Source organism: Ailuropoda melanoleuca, chromosome 4, assembly GCF_002007445.2.
Source record: "Ailuropoda melanoleuca isolate Jingjing chromosome 4, ASM200744v2, whole genome shotgun sequence".
NCBI classification, from domain to species: Eukaryota; Metazoa; Chordata; class Mammalia; order Carnivora; family Ursidae; genus Ailuropoda; species Ailuropoda melanoleuca.
The window spans coordinates 125,121,099-125,143,114 of NC_048221.1; the positions used below are offsets into that span (position 1 = coordinate 125,121,099).

General features: G+C 47.9%; 1 protein-coding gene across 4 annotated transcripts in view; it reads right to left on the reverse strand.

Moving 5' to 3' along the window:
* Positions 1–19,407, reverse strand: part of EFR3B (EFR3 homolog B) — an 88,830-nt gene extending 69,423 nt beyond the window's left edge. For 3 of the 4 annotated variants that reach the window (XM_019808539.2, XM_019808535.2, XM_019808533.2), the window contains exon 1: positions 19,159–19,406. In XM_019808539.2, coding sequence (XP_019664098.2) covers positions 19,159–19,243 — 85 coding nt within the window. In that variant the 5' untranslated portion in view covers positions 19,244–19,406. Of the gene's footprint in view, positions 1–19,158 lie in introns of all 4 variants that reach the window. The other variant, XM_019808542.2, reaches the window with a different exon arrangement.
* Between the last annotated feature and the right edge of the window lie 2,609 nt (positions 19,408–22,016).

Here is a 22,016-nt window from a genome sequence, read left to right on the forward strand (position 1 = left end):
ACATTCCAGGTTTTTCTCAAGCTCTGCATCGAACTCGGCTTGCTTATCTTGCTGAACGCTGCCTGTGTCATCTTCAAATTGTTATTAACGCCTCCGTATTTTCAGAGCGCATCGCAGCCTGTTTGATAAAATCTAGGCTTCAACTTCTCAGCATGGGCCGTGAAAACAAAGATCACAGTATTACACGGCTACCAGCTTCCTACAAAACAATAATAATATTAAGAAGAAGAATGGCTCCTGGGCACTGTCTGCTGGTGCTGACCCTGCATACAGGGTCCAGGAGAACCCGGCCTGGGAGAACCATGGGGAGAATATGGGTACTTTTCCTCCCCGTGGTTTAGAATTCCATTCTCAGTATCTGCAGCTGCCCAAATGCACAGGGAAGTAGATACGATTGGTTTGGGGGCTTTGTTTGGAAACAGCCTACATATTCATTAAGAGGGAACCGGCTAAATGAACCAGTGAACCTCCAGGCAACAGACAGTAGGCAGAAGCTGAAATGAAGAGAGCGGGGCTCTGAGCGTGACTCCCAGGAGCCCTCCAAACATACCGTCAATTCAAAAGAAGGCTGCAGAACACGCATGGCATGACGCCACTTGCGTGAAACACTCGCAGGCCAAACAAACTCGGCATGTGTATGAATACGTGTCCAAAACAGGCTGCAAATGCACCCAAAAAGTCCGGCAAGGATCCCCACAATGCAGGGTTGGCCACTCACCACCTGTGATTATTTAAATGAAATAAAATTTAAAGCTCAGCGGCCACATTTCATGTGTTCAACAGCCACATGTGGCTAGTGGCTACGGGATCAAACAACACAGATATAAAATAATCACATACCCTCAGAAAGTTCCCCTGGACAGCTCTGACTTAGACCTTGTAGTTTTTTTTTCAGTTTCCTTCCCCAACAAAAATGTTTCTGTATTATATAATACAAAACAGTGTGTTATGTATGGGTAATACATAAACATCCCTAATTTTCACGTTTCTTCCATTTTCTCTTCAAAAGGAAGAATTTTCTGATCAAATATTTGGAATCCAAGAGTTTAAACACACACACACACATACACACACACGGGCTGTTTTCTGCACTTGCTCAGCTTGGTTCTTGCGGGAATTCTGACACAAAGTTGTTGTGAAAGAGCCAGGAGTCACTTCATTTATTCACACATGCACACACCCATGCATGCCACACAAACCCATCCAGTACATTAGATGGGGTAGAAGATGAAAAGAAATAGAATGCCCGGGCTCCCGTGCCCTTGGAGTGAAAGCCTGTGCACAAGCTGACTTCAGAAAAGTTAATATGAGCATCCCTGGAGTCAGAGAGCCAGCGTGGGGGGACTTCCAAGGGTGGAGATGTCGTTTCAGTTTAGACGTGTCCCAACAGAAATGAGGCACAGATACGATGTTGAAAAATAAGAGAAGGGAAGGCATTCCAGGCAGCGGAGACAGCATCAGTAGAAGCTGGGAGGAGCCAAGTCCAAGTAAGGATTGGGAAAAAGGTCATTGGCCCGTCTGTCTGGGGCAGTGTTCGCACAGCTCGATTGTTAGGGAAGGGCCAGGTGGTGAAGTGCCCACAGATGGCAAGAGGAGAACTGTCATTATTAGTAAATGACAGTCTCAAAACCTCCTCCCCTTTTTGGTCGTCTCTACACCCAACATGGAGCTCAAACTCGCAACCCCAAGATCAAGATCACGTGCTCTACCGCCTCAGCCAGCCAGGCGCCCCTCGACCACACTCTGTTGTGCCGAAGAATGTGTAAGGAATCTGCTTCCAATGGACAATACACAGACGGAGTGTGGTCTGCCTCTCCCATAGGCCACTGGGAATGAGATGCTGCTGGCGGAGGATCAAGACAAGGGGTGAGCCAGCAGTGTCCACTTGGAGATGTGACGAAAGACTGTAAGGGAGTCACACTGGGTGAGTGTGTGACAGGGCGGCCAAGGCAAATTCAGTCTCTTGCCACAGTGGAGTGGTGAGTAGGTAAAAAGGGAACTCAGGAGGAAGGAAGGGCTTCTGTTTGGTGGCTCACCTGCCCTGGAGCGAGTGATGACATTTGGGATCAGGGTGGGGGACCAGGGATGATGTGGGCAAAAGGTGAGGTCCCTTAAGCCTCTCTCCCTCTCTTTTCCTGTGGGGGTCACCAAGGGGAGGTGACAGCTGAAGGGGAAGAGAGAGGCTTTCAGGAGAGATGTCTGGAGACAAGCAAGGGCAGAGCTTCACAGCATCTGCACAGTGACGGGCAAGAATGCCTGCCATCAGACGAAGGTGAGCACCCAGGGGCCACCTGTCATGGCACTTTGGGGGTGAAGGGAGTTCCAAGAAATGCAAATGGTCAAGATAGGAAAACCTGAATGCTGAAAGGACTGGGAAGGCATGTGGCTTTCCGGATAGGTTTTCTGTAGAGAGTGGATAATGGGATCTCAAATAGAATGGGTCAGTGGACAGCCACCATGAAGGGAGGAGGAGAGGTGTAATGTCAGCTTCCATCACTTCTGGTTTAGAAGCATCTAGAATATGACATGAGTCATTTTATTTAACAAGAGCAAAGGTAATGCTTGTTCTGTCTATGCATCCATGATGGCGGACACGTTGCTTTGGCAGCTCACCACCCCCGCTGCCAGGCGTGCGTACTTGAGGACGCGGGGGGCCAACTTCTGAGGTGGCCCTCACACCTTGTGCTTCAAGAGTGGCCTCAGGACCCTAGACATATTTCATAGCTTTGATGGCAGAAGTACTGTTGATGGAGCATTGTTGCTCTTTCATGACTCACTTAATACTTTATAAGCATTGTTTATCAGTTTAAGTAGTGTCCCGGTTACATTTGTGGAAGAAAGTGTTTTGTGGCCCTTTGAAGCCCAGGGAATCCTAATCAATGAGAGCAAAGGGGAAAAACGTTAATCCTTATATGTATAGCTGTTTGTAAGATGTTCTGAGCTCATTGTGGGAATTCACTCATCTGAAAATAGCACATTGGGGCATTTGATTCTTTTTTTTTTTTTAAAGGACATTTGAACTACGGGGGATAAGAAGCCTTCCAATAAATAAGTCCTGCCCTCAAAAAGCTTACAGAACAGTCAGTAGACTCTATCACATGAAAAGAGTAGGGCGTTAGAAATTTCACTGGCAATTTGTTTTAAGTTTGGAGCTAAGAACTAGAAATTAGGACTTAGGATTTACAACACATGTATGCCTTCCCCATTCCCATAATATGCCCAGCTTCCTACTGTGGCCACCAGGCAGCCTATAAAAAGCAGGGTTACTCACCTCCAGCTTTCCAAATGAACACACAGTATCAAATATAGAAACCAGAGGAAGCTTCATTGTTACGGAGCCAAACTGATTGAGAGCAAGCGTGAGTGCTCCAAATATATAGAGGAACTAGCAGATTTAAGATGCAGACTCTTACAGGCTATGAATCCAAGATCAATCACTTAAGAGTCCAAATATATAATCAGAGAGTCTGTCACAGCACGAGCTGACGGTGCCAGAACCCAAAATCGGCACCATGCCCAGAGCTGCTAAAAAATAAAGCCAGGACCAGGGTGGTCGCGGTGCCAGAGGGAAATTTCAGAAGCAACACTTTTGAAATGCAAAACAGAATCAGGAGCAAGTACCAGAATTCTGCAAAAATGCAAAACAAGTACTAGGTTGAGTCATACTAAAAATGCCAAGTAAGCAGCAGGCCAAGCACAGCCAAGACCCATTTTTAATGAAGCAGCTCCAGCGTGCATGGGTGTTCCGGACGTACCAGCGCGGGGAAGCAAGTCCCTCCAGCAGGTTCTGGCCTCTGCAAGAAGCAAAAGGCAGGTGGACTGAGAAGGCGCTCAGCCGAGTGCAGTGCGTCTCTGAAAGCAGAAACCCAGCTGGAAAGGAACAGCTCCTTCGAAAGCTCTCAATGAGGAGTGAGGAATGCCTCCTTGGAACAAAATCCTCGGGGCCCCGTTACTGCTATGTTTTCATTAAAAAGGGTGTTGGTAGTAAAATATCTATTATGACCTCACCTGTTAATCAGCTGACACTCAGCTCTCGTTATGTGTCAGGAACTGTAAAGAGGTTTGAATGCATTATTTTATGTAATCTTCCCAACAATATTCAAGGGAGGTCTACTGTCCGCATTTTACAGATGAGGAAAACTGAGGCTTAGAGCAGTTAAGCAACTATCCAAAGTCACACAACTGTTAGGAGAGGTAGCTGGAACTCAAACCCAGGCTGTTCACACTTGACCCTGGCCTGCCAAGGAGACACTGAGATTCATTCCTTTCCATGTGTCATTAGAAAAAAAAAAATTAGCCAGGAAGTTATAGGTCTTTGTAGAGAGATGTCACAAGCCAGCACATTACTGAGAATTATTAAGAACAGGTGAATAATAAGGCCATTCAAGGCTCAGAAGTCTTCGGCAAAAGACAGGACTGTGGGCTGTGAGGTCACAGCAGCCCCACGGAGGAAATGGAAAAATCAATCCGGTACACACGCCCGGCCCCGCTCAGCCGTCAGCCAGGCCTATGTTGGTGCTGAGACGGTACTGTAGACCTGGTCAAGCCAGGCTTTATTTTGTCACTCAAAGTCCCAGAGAATGCCAATAGCAGTGCTCAGAAGGCCTTACACCAGATGGCCCTGCTCTGTGGGCCCTCTGCCCACCGCCCTGCCGGCACCATCAGCTCCCCAGCTGCCAGCGACGAGCTGGACTTCCCGGGGCCGCTTCCTCCACTCTCTGCTCAGCACGGAAGTTGTCTAGCAGCATAACCCCCCTGACCAGCAGCTTTCAATGACCACTTTTCCTGGGGTGCTGGGGACCATCTGGGGCTGTGGCTAAGATCCCTGGTGCCGGCTGGCACAGGTCCTTGGCTGTCTCCCGGAACGCCGACTTGCCAGCGATGCAAAACAGACCCACTATTGTTTGTGTGCGTGTTTTCTTCTCCTGGGTTTCCTATGGTCTTATTGCAATATAATTAACATGCAGTGGATGCTCAGATCTTAAGAGCTCACTGCCTTGAGTTTTGACAACTGTTTATACACTTGTGTCACCACCACTCGAACCAAAGATAAAACATTTCAGAACCCTCTAAAGAGTCCCCCTTTCTAGTCAAGCCCCTCACCCCACCACTGATTTCTAATTTCTCTCAACATAGATTTGTTTTTGCATGCATTCTTGCATAATTGTTTCTACAACATAATTAGAAGATTCTAGATAACTCTCCACAGGCTTTTGACGATGAAAAATACTTTTAATTCTATTTACGTTCTGCCATTATGAAACACATGCTCACTACACAAAATGTGAAAAATACAAACTATTTTTTAAAGAAAATTCAAAAGTCATCCACGAGCCTATCACACAGAAATAACCACAGTTAGTATTCCAGCAGATTTCTTTCAAGGCTAGTACACACGCATTGATTACAGGCTGGCTCCCTCGTGGAACATGAGCTTTTCTGTAAATAAATCAGGCTTGTTGCTCACCTCAGAGCGGGCTGTTTAGAGCTGCCTGTGTGAGAGGTGGCTTGATCAAAAATTCAACCTGCAATTTAGGGTGCCAGCCCCTCCAGCTCAGTGGGGGCCACCGTCTGAATTCACTGTTTATTTTCTTCTGCGGAATATGTCTTGCACGCCTTTCCCCTGGACCTCTCGTGGAGCTTCACAAGGACCGTGGCTAGCTCCTTGGGATACACCCCCCACCAAGGTGAATACGCATTTGCCAGCCACGCAGGCCACCCCTGATGCGCCCTCCAAATCTCATCATCATTCCGGCCACGTCCACCACGGCCGGACAGTAACAGACACGCCCTCAATTTTATTTATATAAATCTTCCTTCTTAAAAAAAATGATACTTTAATGATATTCTTCATGCAAATTGGAGGAGTTTTTCAGAGATCCAAAGAATGTGATGACATCATAATTTCTGGTCTCCTTTTCTATACACCCCTGAGCAATCAGGTGACTAACGCTAGGTCATCAACCATGTCTGAGGCCGGATAACATCCTGTTGTATGTATAGATCGATCACATTTTGCTTATCCATTTATCTGTGGCTAAGCACTTGGGTTGCTCCCACTTTGGGCTATTTTGAATAATGCTGCTATGACCGTGGGTGTACAAATACCTTTTTGAGGCCGTGTTTTCACTTCTTTTGGTATATATCCAGAAGTGGAATTACTGGATCATATGGTAATTCTATTTTTAGTTTTTTGAGGAACCGCCTTACTGTTTTCCATAATGGTTGCGCCATTTTGCATTCCCACCAGCAGTGCACAGGGGTTCCAATTCCTCCACATCCTCGCCAACACTTATTTTCTGGTTTTTTGGTAATAGCTGTCCTCGTGACTCTGAGGTGATACATTATCGTGGTTTTAATTCGCATTTCTCTAATAATTAGTGACACTGAGCATCTTTTCATGGGCTTGTTGCCATTTTTATATATCTTTGAAGAAATGTCTACTCAGTCCTTTGCCCATTTTTTAACAAGTTTGTTGTTGTTGAATTGTAGGCACTCTTTTTTTTTTTTTTTTTTGAGAGAGAGAGCACGTGTGGTGGGTGGGAAGGAAGGAGCAGAGGGGGGAGGGAAAGAGAGAATCTTAAGCAGGTTCCACACCCAGTGTGGAGCCGGATGGGAGGCTCGATTTCATGACCCTGAGATCATGACCTGAGCCAAAAGCAAGAGTTGGATGTTTAACTGACAAAGCCACCCGGGTGTTCTGGCGCTCTGGATAGTAATCTCTTATCTAATGTCTGATTTGCCAATACTTTCTCCCATTCCATGGGCTGCCTTTATACTCTGTTGATAGGGCCCTTTGGTGCACAAAAGTTTTTAATTTTGATGTAGACCAATTAATGAGGGTGTTTTCAATAAGAATCCAGGCAGAATAGAAGAAAATAACATTGGAATGAAACAGACCTGGTTCTTTTCTTGGCTATGCCACTTAATGAGCAGGTTGACCTCCAACAAGTCGTTTAAGTTTCCTGAACTTTTTTTTTTTAAGATGGCATTTTTAAGTAATTTCCACACCCAACATGGGACCCGAATTTAAAACCCTGAGATCAAGAGTTATGTGCTCCACCCACTGAGCCAGCCCAATGCCCCCTTTTCTGAATGTTCTTATTACCTGAAAATGGGTCAGGGGAAAGGAATACCTCCCACCCAGGATTTTTGTGAAATTTGAATATACTAAAGCAAGAACCATAGCGCCCAGAATGTGGAAAGTACATAGCTCTTACCCACGCTTACCCTGACATACTCGTCAGCTTGCCTCACCCCATTCAACAGGACCCCAGGACAGATACTGTTTGTATTAACATCTGATCAATGAGGAAATGGATGCATAGCCAGGTTACATAAAGGACCTGAGATCACAGTGTCTACATTGCCATCTGGATCTTTTGAAAACTCCTATTGTGGGTATACCCTCAGCCCCTGCTTCCTCGCCCACGGGACGGACAGCTGCTCCAACCCATTAGCAGACCCAAGGACCAGGGAACCCTTCAAGACCATCCAGTCTAGCTCTCCCAATTTGCAGAAGATGAAGCCAAATCTGAGGGAGGTTGGGCATTTTGCTCAAATTCACAGAGCCAGAGTCAGCCCTGATGGCCAACTCTCCCTCCCAGCACAGAAATGAATGTCCTTGATCAAGCAGAAGGAAAGCCTTGTACTACGTCCAGCACCGCCCACTCCTCAGAACACTCAGCCTTGTTCTCTGATAGTGTTGTCTGGGGAGAAGAGGACATTCCTAGCAGTGCTATGGAATAGCTTTGGGGCAAAACTTCTCAAGACAGATGTGTGTACTGTATTTACCCACTGCTGGCCCAGGCAGCTTGTAGGACCAGGCACTTTCAGGAGTTTGATGGGAACAGTATGGGAAGACCCTGGTGTGTGTTCCTTCTTCTTTTCTCTCCGACCCTCAGCCCAGATTCTCATACCTGCTCTTCCACTCAGTGTCTCCAGCTCTAAGACAGAGGATGCACAAGGCTGTGTAGTGCTTTATCTGGGAACATTCTGGTCAGGTGCTTCCAAGCAATGAGAAAACAGACATTTCATTGCCTTTGCCTCAAAGGGCCTTTTTATCTTTCTTGTTTTACATAAGAATAATGCACAAAAGATATGAATGGAAATCAAAATAAAGATTTACCCATAATTATACTACTAAGTGACCTTCCTTTTTGAAGAAAAAGATTGTGACATTTATTCTGAGCTCCACAAACCAAGGAGGAAATGTGTGAGACTGTCTCTTTAACTGCCCTTCACCATTTCTGCGGGCAAGCCAAATGGCTGTTTCTCCTGACGAACACCGTCGAAGTCTAGAGGAAAAGTCAAATGGTTATATTCTGGCATATTCTTTACTCCATACAGCATTATGACCAATGGGGGAAGACAAAGTAAAATGGTGAAATATTGTTGCTATCACTACAGGATCTGTCTGAGAGACACCCGCCCACACAAATACACACACCCCGCCCACTATCATCGGTGCCCTGGCTGCTAGGTTTGTGTGGATGGATGGATGGATAAATGACACATATAATTATTTTATAGTTCAATGCAAACATCTGAGCTCTTACTACATACCAAAGGTTTCTGCTGGATGCTAGGAAAAATAAAGATAATTTTTTAAAAAGATTTTATTTATTTATTTGATAGAGAGAGAGAGACAGCCAGTGAGAGAGGGAACACAAGCAGGGGGAGTGGGAGAGGAAATAGCAGGCTCCCAGAGGAAGAGCCTGATGTGGGGCTCGATCCCAGGGATCCAGGATCACGCCCTGAGCCAAAGGCAGACGCTTAACGACTGCGCCACCCAGGCGCCCCCCCCAAAATAAAGATAATTAAGATACAGGCTGTGTCTTCATGGGTGTCACAGATCTAGTTCAGAAAGAAAGAAATGACATTCGGTGTGACAAATAAATGACAAAAATAACAGCAGAGCATAAGGTACAGTGGGGACACAAGACGTGGCAGGGGACTGCAGGGCTCTCGATTTTTTCAGCATTATTTTGGATGCTTCTGCTCTAGACGGATCCCTCTGTACAAGTAGTGAGAAGACATCATAGTACAGGTATTCCTTTCTAAGGGCTCTCTGCCAAGGTCTTTATTAATGTTCTTGTAATTTGGGGATTCTTCTTCATACAATTTATAAATGTTATTTAAAGTATTATCCACCTAAAGAGAAAGTTGGGACACAGAATGAAGTCTTTCTCAACAAGCAAGAGATGAAGCGTGGAGCTCTGCCAAGCTAAGAATCTAAGACTCTTGCTTCCCAGGTGCTTGAATTTATCTGGGTCCTTCTGTAGGTTGACGACAAAGTCAGTATTTGAACCCAGAATCCCTGATTCTCAGATTTATAGTCAGACCACAGGACATGCATTAGGGCACTGAGCTTAAAAGTCCTAGATGTAAAGCTGCAATGAAACCATGCCAAATCTACCCAAATATTCAGCTTGGAATTCTTCCCTTACAGTGAAATTTGCTGTTTGGCCTAAGGCACACTAATTGCCACCAGGTACAAAGTTAGTGTTTGATCTCACACAAAGCTCTGTGAGCACCCGCTTAGGAGACAGTGAAGAAAAATGACTTCAACCACCTGCATGACCTTGAGCAAATTGTGGGACTTCCAAATCTCTGTGCACTCAGCTCAACCACAGGAAGAATGGCATCCATCACCCAAGAACTGCTCTGAGTTGAGATAATGAGTAGAATGACATGGAATAAACATGGCTAAATGTCAGTAATGCACAAGAACTTAGCATAGTATAAGACTTGGCTAAAGGGGCCACATCTGTCCCTTTGTGGTCTCTGAGATTTTCTTGTCTTTCTGGTGCACGTGGTCACGGACCGCCCATCCATGGCTGGTCCTCTAGGAGACCAGAAAGCGCTCAACGTCATCACTGTCCCATCTCAGGGGCCCAGTCTGCCACAGATTTCACAAAGGCAGGTGTCTAGCTCACAACATGGAAGCAGCTCTATGGTTTTACATTGTTTTTACCAGACCCTTCCATCTGAGGCATCTAACAAGAACAGTCTAAACTTAACATTTCCATCCTTGTACACAGGGACTGTCAGTGTTTCTGGAGAGGTCGTGGGCATGCCCCAGAAGCATCCACTAGAATTGCTTGGATGGGGATAATACCACTTTTGATAGGCACAGTGTTCTCTAATGGAAACACACGCACCTAGACGTTATCTTGTTTGACCCCCTCAGTATACCCTCACTACATCAGGCAGACTGATTTTCCCTATTTTACAGAGGAGGAAATGGGCTCAGAGGGAGGGGAACTACCTGTCCAGGGTCCTATGGCTAGGAAGTGGCCATCTGGGACTGGGGCCACTGTCCCTCTCTCCCACAAAGCGCTCAGTCCTGACCCACCCCCCAGAGGCAGGGATTGCCGCATCCAGACTGGCTGGACCTGAAGGCACAGGGAAGGAGTTTTAATTCATAGGCAAACTGTCAAGAAGCAGAAGGTCCTCCTGCTAAAGAATGTCCCCAGAGGGGCGCCTGGGTGGTACAGCGGTTAAGCGTCTGCCTTTGGCTCAGGGCGTGATCCCGGCGTTATGGGATCGAGCCCCACATCAGGCTCCTCCGCTGGGAGCCTGCTTCTTCCTCTCCCACTCCCCCTGCTTGTGTTCCCTTTCTCGCTGGCTGTCTCTATCTCTGTCACATAAATAAATAAAATCTTTAAAAAAAAAAAAAAAGAATGTCCCCAGAGTCTGTTCTCCTCCAGGCCAAGCACTGATAGTGGGGCATGTCTTTAAGAACACTGCCATCTAGGCATGCGTGTGACTCAGTGGTGGTCACGACAGCCCCCCTCTGCCTCCCTACCTGTCCCTGTCTCTGAGATGCACGCCCGTGCCTCCTCCTTGGTTCTCATTGCCATCACGGGCTCCTGTATCCTATCTTCAGGCCTCACCAGCCTGCTCTCCTGGCTCCTCTCCTACTTACTTATCCACACCTAGGGCTTGCCCAGGGCCCTTTGTTTCCCACAAAGTGAAACAATGATAAAGGAGGTAAGAAGGGTGCCCAGAGGCAGAGGATCCCACCAGAAGTGAGGGCTCCCAGCTTCTGTGCTGACTGACTTGGGCCAAAGAGAAGGCACGTCCCCCGCAGGTGTTCATCTTTCCATCCCTGTCTTCTGCACTCCCCTGCATGGCCCAAAGTAACACGCATGAGTCTGGGAGGTACAGTGAGCTCTACAAAGGAAAGGCCTGGATTCCCTGAAACATTCAGAATATTATAGGGCCCGTGCTGTGGCAGGGAGGGGGAAAATCCCAGTCGTATCACATAACTCTGTAGCCGGGGGCAGGTTTGTAAACCTCTCAATGCCTCCATGTTTTCATTTCTAAAATGAAAATAATAATCCCTAACATAGTTTGGGGAAGATTAAGTCAGTTAATACATAAAAAGTGCTTAGACTACTGCTTGGCACACGGTAGTGCCCAGTGAATGGAATTTAAAGTAATAGTAATTGTTTTGCTATTCAAAACACATTTAAGGCTGAAATACATAGAGGGTCAGAAGTTACAAAAGTAAATAAAAAAGATGACACCTAACTTAGGGCTCACTCATTTAATAAAATTTTCCAGGGCCTTACTCTGTATCAGGCAGTGTTCTATGCCCTAAAGAGGCAGTAGGGAGAGAAAGAAATGAGTTCCCTGTTTCCATGGAGCTGGCAGTCTCATGGAGAACAGATAAGGGAAATACAGGATGTGATAAACAGCTGTGCAGGGGGGTAAACTAAGGCACACGAATGGGAGTGAGCAGACAGCCTCCCTAACTGTAAAGGCAGGAATGACTTCTCCAGGGAGCAACCTCTCCAAGGGCTCACATTCATCCCTGGAAGGAGAAATCACATCCGTGAAGCGGGACAAGAGCGTCAGTGAGTCTTGGCTTATGGCAAACCAGGAAGGAAGCCGAGAACATAGCCAGGGGCAATTTCAAGGTGAGGAATCAGAACCCACAAACTTGCATTTGGACAGGTCTCAGTACTCTCCAAACTGGCATAGGGCAGATTAAGCGAACTACATTTGCAAAAGGAAAATCTAATTTAGACCAATATTTATGAAATAGCTCCTCTTTTTGGAGGAGCTCAGGGAGGATTTTCTCTCAGATCTCAGCATCTCGAAAAGCTGCTTTGGACCTAGGCAAGTGAATAATAATAATAATAATAATAATAAATCTACAGATGCTAATAGTCTTGCAAATGACTTTTCCCCTCTTCTATGGCCTACGGGAAGCTCAAAACTGGATTTCCTGTAGAAAACTCAAAACTGAATTCGCAAGAGGGTCTGCTGTTATGCACTTTTTTCCCCTGAAATAACTTCATTCTCAGCTTTAGTTTTCTCTGTATAATTCTTAGATTTTCCTTGTTTTGACCTCTTTATTTATTCTAGTGCAGGTATGCGTACATGTGTATATGTGTGTATAAAGGATAGGCTCCAAATCATTTTTAGAACACGTTAGATTATAAGAACTTTACAGCCCTAAGTAATTAAGCACCTATTTCAATATAAACTATTCTCTTTTCTTTTAAAATAATTCTTTGGGGCACCTGGGTGGCTCAGTTGTTAAACGTCTGCCTTGGGCTACGTCATGATCCCAGCATTCTGGGATCCAGCGGCATCATCAGACTCCCTGCTCAGCGGGAAGCCTGCTTCTCCCTCTCCCACTCCCCCTGCTTGTGTTCCCTCTCTCGCTGCCTCTCTCCTCTGTCAAATAAATAAATAAAAGCTTTATTTTTATTTTTTAAAGATTTTATTTATTTATGCGACAGAGAGAGAGACAGCCAGCGAGAGAGGGAACACAAGCAGGGGGAGTGGGAGAGGGAGAAGCAGGCTCATACTGGAGGAGCCTGATGTGGGCCTCGATCCCATAACACCGGGATCACGCCCTGAGCCAAAGGCAGACGCTTAACCGTCGTGCCACCCAAGCGCTCCTATTTTTACTTTTTTTTATTATCGTTATCTCATAATGGTCATTAGCCTTCTTTTTTTAAATAATTTTTTATTATATTATGTTAGTCACCATACAGTACATCCTTAGTTATAAAATCTTTTTTAAAAAAATTATTTTTAAATTTTTTTGAGAGAGAGAGAAAAATAAACTATTCTCTATGTGTGCTTATATAACCCACATTTATGTAGCACGGGAATTTTTTTAAGTTTCAATTCCCTCCCTCCCACCCCCATCCCCAGTCCTACTCCTTTTTTTTTTTTTTTTTTNTTTTTTTTTTTTTTTTTTTTTTTTGAAGGGGCAAACATTTCCCACTGAAAATGCACAATTATAAGTGGTCCAAAGCTTTCTCACTCCTTCGGCTACTACCGGTGGCTGCCAACAACTGTCTCTGCTTTTCTTCATTTTCACTTCATCCCCCTCCCATCCCATTCTGCACAGGGCCCCCAGCTTCATTTCCCTAAAAGATCAATTGTGCAAATCAGCCTTCTGGCAGTTTAAAATCTTCAATTGTTCCTAAGACTCACAGAGATAAGTGAACAGCCCTTATCTTGACAAAATCTGCATCAAGTCATTCCCCACCTAACCTCTGCTCAAACCCAGGTAGGCCCCCCCACCCCTAATTCTCTCTGGGCAGGTCTCCTCTTTCCTCACCTCCGTGCACGTTCTCACCCTGGTGCCTCCAGCTGGCACACACTTACCACCTTTCCATCCAGCCTTCAGACCCCCTCTAAAGTCCTCCAAAAGCCTCCACCTCGGGGTCTCTTCCACGTCGAGATACTGCTGGCTGAATGTCTAAGGAGTAACTCCGGGATCCCGCAACGCTGCGCAACTTTGCCGAACCTACCTTTGCAACATTTACAGCCCTGCGTGTTTTGCAGCCTGGCTACGGACTCAAATTGTAATCTTGATGGAAAGGGCTTCTCTATATTTTTGTATCCCCCTTGATGCCCTATAGAATATCATATGTAGCTGACGCTCCAGAAATACTTGACAGTGTGTATCTATTTCCCTTCAAAATACAAAGCATAAGGCAAATGACAGGCAAGTAGTTAATATCCTCAGTAAATAAAACACTCACTTGTATGAAAACTCACTAAAATGCAAATGGTTAAAAAACATACGAAGTGTTTGACCACTAGAAATAACGCACATTAAAATGATACAACTTTTCTATCAAATTAGCACAGGTTGGGGGGAAATCTCAATATTTAATGCTTTTGAGAGTACAGGGGGTTAGCTACTCTCACAACTGCTAGTGGGATTATAATTGATTCAAACTGAAAATAATTTGACAATATGTAACAAATATTTTAAATGTTCGTATACCTTGATCAACCCATTTGGAGAGCTGCTAGGGAAATATTCTAAAATTCAGAGAAAGCTTTGGTATCTTTTCCAGGGTTATAATACTGTATGTGCAACCTACTTGTGCAAGAAGGAAATTATACTTCCACTCAGGGGACTGTTACATAGCCAGTAAAAATGGCAGCCATTAACTTGGGGGCGGGCAGGAATGCTTATATTTCAATGTTAAAGTAGAAAAAAATACAATATAAAATAATGTAAAATGAATAATTTCAGCCACATAAACAAATGCATGAAGAAAAGATATCCAAACAGCAAAAGCAGTTATACTTGTTTATAGTTTACTATGTTTCCAGATTTTCTAGAAGGATTGGATGACTACCAGGAAAAAAAAAATGCTTTTCAATTTAGATTTTCCTTTTTTTTTTTTTTTTTGGTTTGATATAAGGAACACTCTCACAAGCACTGATATTAAGCTTATGGGACATATATTTTTGTTTCCCTCTGGTTTTTTTATTAAGAAACAGGGAGGAGAGAGTTGAAGAAAGGGAAGGAGAAAGTGGGGGCAGCTCTCTTATCCTGATTAATCTCTGCAGTGAGGTGGGCGGGCGTTGTCATCTGTGTAGAGCCAGGAAACAGGTTCAGAAAGGCTCAGGTCCAAGGTTACCTGAAGGGCAGAGTCAGGGTTCAGACCCAGGCTATGGGGCCCTTGGTGCTCCCTCACCCTCACACCCAGGATAACCCAGGCAGGATGGGGGCAAGAAATCGAAAGGAAAGGGCAAAAGGTGAGTACAAAATCCGAGTGGTCATTTATATAATAATATTTTTTAAAACATTGGTTTTAGTGTGTAGGATTGTGGACAGTCTTTTCCCTCCTCTTTTTTCTAGACTTGCTATAAGGTAATATAACTGTCTACTTTCATATATGTGCAAAAAGCAAACTGCATTTGGATTCACTGAACTGTGAGCCGCAAGGAGATCCTGCCCTGCTCCTGCGAGGACTAAAGGAGTTGGGGGGACGGGGGGGAGGCAGGGCACACAGCTCCTGTCCCAAGCCAAACACCACACCGTAGGGCTGCAGGAGCCTCAAGAATTGGGGAAGGAGGTTGCAGCCTGTGCGTGTGTGTGTGTGTGTGTGTGTGTGTGTGTGTGTGTGTTGTGGGAGTTGCCTGTGAGGAGGAGCTGCAGAAGCTTGGAGTTCTATGCAACAGTGAGCCTTGCACCTCAGAGGGAGTCAGCTCCGCCCTGTGGTTTTTCCACGCCATACACACGGGTTGCACACGTGCGTGCTCTGTAAGGCATCTTTACAGAAAGCTGTCCACCGTGCCTCAGTTCCCTACAGTCAGCATTCTCAATCACAAAGGCAAAAGTTGAGGATGAGGCAGGACCTAGAGGTGAGCAGCTTTTGTTCTAGTGGGATCGGGCTCTGTGGACTGTATGTGGTTCTGGGGAAATCCTGTCCTGTTGCTCTCCATGGCCCACTGCCCTCCTCCTGGAGGGTAGCATTTCTCAGAGCTCTGTCTCACCTCAGTGGGTAAGTGGGACACTCCTAGGCAGGACCGCTCTGGCTCCACCCCAGGAGAGAGGAATAGGGAAACTTAGTTACACAATTCTAACACAAAGAAACATTAAGGGGAACCCTTTTCTTTCCAGAAAATTTGCCTATGATCTTTCTACCCCAGTGCCAAGTGCTTTCATTTTTCCGGCTCCTTTATCAACCTGTGCTCCTAGGTATAAACAAGACTGTGGGAAGTCACCAGCATCCCTTATGGAGAGCCATTTCCAGAAAGTGACTGGGGTTTAGGAATGAGTGCGTGGTAAGGAGGCAGCGGGGGTGAGTTTAGCTAAGGGAAAGCAGGAGTTCAGGGGCTTGAGGGGCTAGTGAAGGAAGATGGTTTGTGTGGTTAAGCTGGGGTGGGCGGTGATGCAAACAACCGTCTCAGAAACTGGCAGAGATGAAGAGAGAAGGATAGAGGCCCAAGAGGATCTGAAGGGACCAGGTCTCGAGCAACCTGTCTTGCGAGTGCAGAGCTCTTGGTGCACCGTCACGCCCGCTGCCCAGCTTTGAGACTCACCATGGGCTTGGGAGGTGTAAATGGGCACTTACTGAGATGTAATTCCGAGAGATGACCCCACTTGTCTGCGGTCACATAGCCATGAGCTGGCTCTTAGATTGAGATGGGCTGACTCCAGTTCTAAGATTCTTTCTGTCCCAAATAGCACTGTGTCCTTTAGCCAAGACAAGGGGCCCTTATTCTCCCACAGGCAGAAGGAAGGGGAGGGAGGAGACTGAGGAACACAGAAAGACTGAGTTGTCAGGGGCTGAGGTAAGGTGAGGAGGAGAGAAGAGGGGAGCTGAGGAAGACCTGTCCCGGATCTCCAAGCAGCTGAGAGGTGGGAACAGGAGTCAGGTCTTACAAATTCAGAGTGGGATCAAGTCACCAAGGTGGGTGGTCAAGGGACACCTTTACCTAAAGCTTAGGTGACTTTGGCTATACATGGGGGCCTCACTGCCCATCAGCCAATAAAATCCCTAGTGGCATTTTCCTAGTGAGCATTTACCCAAGGCATTGAGGGCGGAGGGGCACTGAGCTAGGAAGCCTGTTTTCATTTTCCCCTGTTCCACCTAACTATGTCACCTTGGGCAAATCATTTGGAAAATATGGGAAAACAAGAACCAAATATAAGAAGTCTGGCTCTGTGCCTTCCCAACCTCTCTATCCACTTCTTTTTTTCATCCCTCTCTTGACTGCTGGAGAGAGAATGATTATAGGTATCACATGGACCCTTTCTTTTCATAAAATTCAAGAAAATACTGAAATCCAGGCCACTGAGCCCTCCCCTTAGAGAGCGGGCTCCCTTTTACACCTCCTAAAACAAGGCTTTTCACTAAGTAAGACTCCGTAATCATCTCCCAACCAGCATTGGTGCGACTTTCCTTTGCTGCAGGCAACTGCCCAGAGGATTCCTTCTTTATAATCTTTCTATGAATGATTTAGGAGTAAGTACCTTCTCTGTTTGCATCTGGAGGAATAAGAACATAACAGAGAAATGAAAGAGCTGTGGTGTATCCAAAAATAACACCCAGATATGTTGGCTTCCCAGTTCACCTTTCTATATCAACCAACTCTTCCTTGATCTGCTTCACACACAGAGGCAGACGGGGACCCCCAATGTCCCAATATCAGGGATCAGTTACCAAACTGTGTCAGACTCACTGCAATGAGGTGGCCCCGCAGAACTAGGGTTCCTAATTCTTCCCCATTCTGATGGGCCTGGTCCTAACTCCTTGCCCACTGCAGGTGCCCTGCAGTCACATGCTCTTATCAAGTGATCTGCAGTTCCAGGCTGCACACTCTGCAGAAGAGAACAGGGGGAAACAGAAAGAAAGAAAATACGGCTTTCTCCTGGGAACCTCACAACCTCCCAGCTTACAAAGCAACCACCGTGTTACCTGCCTGCAGAGCACTGGCCCACAGAACATGCTCTCAGGTCAACAACCTCCCCTCCCTTTGGTGCATCCAAGAGAAATCATACTTGCTGAGGGGATCTGCTTATGTCTCCCCCTGGTTCAGAAATGCAGATGTGGACCACAGGACAGGAAAGGACACTGATGAAAAGGTTGAATGTCTCTCTCTCTCTCTAAATAGTGAGGCCCACGGATTTCGGAGCCTTTGTACCAGGCTCAGCTTCCTCTGCCTCCAAACTTTGTGACTCACAGTCTGTGTGCAGAGTGAGGCAGCTGAGCGGGCCTCAGGTTAAATCGGGAACTTGCTCTTCTCCCAACACTCACCAGTCAGGTGCCACCTGAGCCCCTACCTGGCTGTGGGGATGGGAGGTGAACACAGCTCCAGTGTTTTGGCTGGTCCTGCGTAGTTGCCAGTACCCAGGACCTGGGTCCTGATGGACTTATGTCCATCGGGATCACATTTCTCTCTCTCTCATTCATACACACACACACACACACACACACACACACACACACACACACACCCCTAGCTCAGAGCATCTGCAGTCTCTGTAAGGCAGTTGATTTCTAGACTGGTCTGGGTCTCCAGTGCTCCATTCATTAAAGATACAACGTGAGACCCAAAGTGCTCTCTTTTCTTTAACCACACTGCCTCCAAACCAGAGAAATGGCTGGCAAATTTTTAAAGCAGAACTGTGAGTCGGGAGGGTCTGGCTAACTGTTGCACATCAGTTGAGGGGATGGCTGGGGAAGGGAAGAAGAGAGGTTGGGGGGGGGAGCAGCCAGAAGGTGGCCGACTCCCCACAGCTGCGCTCTACCCTCAGCAGAGTCTCCTCCCTTCATCATTGCGGAGGGCAAATCTGGAAGTTCGGGAACCTGGGACCCGCGGGCGGCAGGGGCGGACAGAGGCCACGTACATCCAGGGGCGGCGACAAGAGGCTCCCAGGACTGGCTCGCGCCTCGGCCCTCTGCACCGGCGCCGCCCCCCTCATCCTCCGGGCCCGGCGTAAAGCAGACAGCGAGCTCTCCCCGCAATCCCAGACCGGCTTCCCGCATAAAACTCCCCGGCGCAACCCGCTTTTGTTCATTCGGCAAATGCTGTCACACGACCACCTCCACCAACGCTCCCCGCCTGCTCTGCTCCAAGGGAGACCCGCTCTCCCCACAACGCAGAGGCTCGGGATCACCCCAGCCCCCTGCCCCCCGACGGACCACCGCCCACCCGCCGCACGCCCGCAAACGACCGGCCCGAAGGACTTCCGAGGACCCCAGGGTCCCCCGCCTTAAGCATCTTTGTCCTCTCAGCGCAGCCGCGCGCGCACAGAACGACAGAAAGAACCCAGCCGGGCACCGAGTCCGCGCCCCCTGGCCTCGCTGGGCCCCGCAGGGGGACAATGGTGCGCCCCCCGCAAGTTTGCGAGCCCGGAGGCAGAGCCCTCCTTACCGTACATCTCCGCGGGGCGAGCGCCTCCTGGGAGGCCGCGTCGCCGTGTCGCCTGCAGCCAGCCCCGGCGGCGCCTGCCTTTCATTCACAGCCTGGGCGGCGGATGGCGGCGGCCGGCGGAGGCCGGGGCGGGGCGGGAGCGCGAGCGAGGGCGGGACGCGGAAGGGCCAGAGCCGGGAGCCGCGCGCCCATTCAGCCGCCCAAGCTGAGCGCGGCGGGCCTCCGCTCGGGCTGCTGGGCAGGGCCGCTCCGGGAGGGGAGGAGTCTATGCTAATGAGACGTCCCTCCCCCTGGCGCGGCCACTGCCAGGACGCCCCGACCCCCGGCCCCGCCCCGCCCCAGGCAAATTCCCGCCCTCCGCCTGCAGCGCCCCGGGCAGCCTCCCCAGCGAACCCCAAGATGCGCCTTTCCCAGCCTGTCGCTCCCAGGTCCTGGGCGGTGCGTTTTCCAGCTGCAGCGTTCTTCGGGGGAGTCGCCCACCCAAATTCCCTGCTCCTGTCGGAATGCGCAGGCCCGACAGCTGACATCGCCCCTAACCCATGGGTCCCTAGTGTCAGCAGGGGCTCCGAAGCTGCAGGTGTACCCCCCCATTTGTCTAGGTTGCGTAGGCTGAGCCAGGGGACTCAAGGAAGAGGGACTATGGAATGGCTCCTTGGCCCCCTTAGCGAAAACCCCATTCCCTAATCAAGAACTCTGCTGTGGCCCTCCCAGCCAGTCCTCAGCCGGGTGCTTGCTACCAATGAGCGTCCTTCCTGGGCCAAGTACGCGGGGCAACGCACCCCACACCATTCCCTAAGTGCTGCAGGAAGCCCGCTTGCTTTCCCTCTCCCAGATTATACGCGTAATTCACACTTTTTGCGCCCAGGATCCTCTCTACTCGTGCCACAGGCCAACTTCACCCTCTATGACCACGTGAGAAACAGACCCAAGGCAAAAGGCTCATGCCCCACACCCTGATGACATCTTCTGGCCTAGCCCAGGGCTTCCCTAAGGCTTCTCCATCCAGCCTCCTCTGCATCTCACACATTCACCTGGCCTTCCTTTCAGCACCTATTCCTTAGTTTCTCCTCTTGCCCCATGGTTGAGGTTTTTGTCCCCTAAAGCAGGAATAAGGGAGGTAACAAGCTTAAAGGTGGTGTGATGTCTCCCATTTTACAGAAGAGGAAACTGAGGCAGTTAATTTGTGTTCTTCTTCCTAGATCCTGAGCTGTGTGTCTGCAGGCCAGTCATCCACCCTCTCTGAAACCTCAGCTTCCTGCAGGACTATTGGGAAGTTTATATAAAACCTACATGAAAGTACACAGTGGGAAATCACACAGTTATTTTCTTTCTTTCCTTCCTCACCCAAGGCAGGGAACAGAACTGGAGGGAGTTGCTGGACTCTTGGAACAGTGCTCTCTCTATTGTACCCCAAACTCAAGTTTCCTATTTCTCTCTGGCCTCACCATCTCCTCCTACTCCCTTGCTGTTTTCAGGTTTTGTTCCTGTTCCTTTACCTGTCTTAGCAGCACATGTGAGTGCTGGAGCCCCCCCCCCCCGGAAACCCTGGGAGGGTTCCCGGATCTCACATTTAGTCTAGACCCTCAGATGACTTACAAAGAAGCCCGGTCTCTATTCTCCAGCTTTAGGAGCTCGGGTGGCTCTGAGATCTGCTGAGAGTCACACCTGAACCAGGGCAGAAGGGAAAATGTGGAATCAAGCTTGGTCTGGACACCTGGAGATACTCCCCACCCACAGTTCCATTCAGCACAAAATATACTCATTATGCCTGCAGCACAGTGGCAAATGAGCTGTCTTCATGGAGTGAAATGTCTGGCAGGTGTCATTTCCATATGAGGAAAGTGGGTGGGGGCACAATCTTCTGGCTCACAGTTTTGTTTCTTCTTTTTTAAGATTTTATTTATTTATTTGAGAGAAAGAGAGAGAGAGAGAATGGCAGAGCACAGGTGCATGAGCAGGGGGAGGGGGAGAGAAAAGGGAAGGGAGAGGGACAAGGAGACTCCCCGCTGAGCACGGAGCCCGATGTGGGGCTCCATCTCATGACCCTGAGATCATGACCTGAGCTGAAATCAAGAGTCAGATGCTTCACCAACTGAGCCACCTGGGCTCACAGTTTAAATATAAGGGCAGAAACCAAGAGTCCCAATATCCAGAATAATGTGCCCATGAAAAAACATAGAGCAGCTATCAGCTATTTAGGTGAACTGTGGTAAGGAGGAAAAGTCAGAATTGGGATTTCTATCCTAACTAGGTTCTTTCTGTATCTGCAGAAACCCCTAACATGGTGATGAGTGTGGCAGGAGGAAAGTGGAGAAGAAATGATATTTGCTGTGTGTGCATTATGCGTTGGGTTCTGGGTCAGACGCTTTACACAGTTTATCTCAGACAACACTCTCAGCAACCTTGCAAGGTCAATAGTGCGATTCCCATTTTGCACCTGGAAAACTGAGAGGTGAGATGACTTTAGTAAATATCAAGCAGGGATTCAAGCCCAGGACACTCTGCCCAAGACCCATTTTCTTCCCACCACACGGTGATGCCTTGCAGTCCACACTGATGTACACAGCACCACTGCATTTTAAATCAAGTAGTTCTTCACAGTCCAAAGGCCATGCCCCCTTCCTGCTCTTTTACCTGCTTTTTCTCCCCTTCTCATCTGTATTTCACCCCCTCCCCCCATTACCTGGGTTTGGAGGGTAGAGTGGAGAGGGTCTCAAGCTATCGAGACCAAAGCAGGTGATCTAATTTTCACCCCTCTAGGCCATCAGTGGTGGACCCCTGTGGCATTAGCTGTTGCAGAGCCCAGAGGCATCCTGGGACCCGGTCGGTCAGGCTGGAGGAACTAAGTCTGAGGAAAA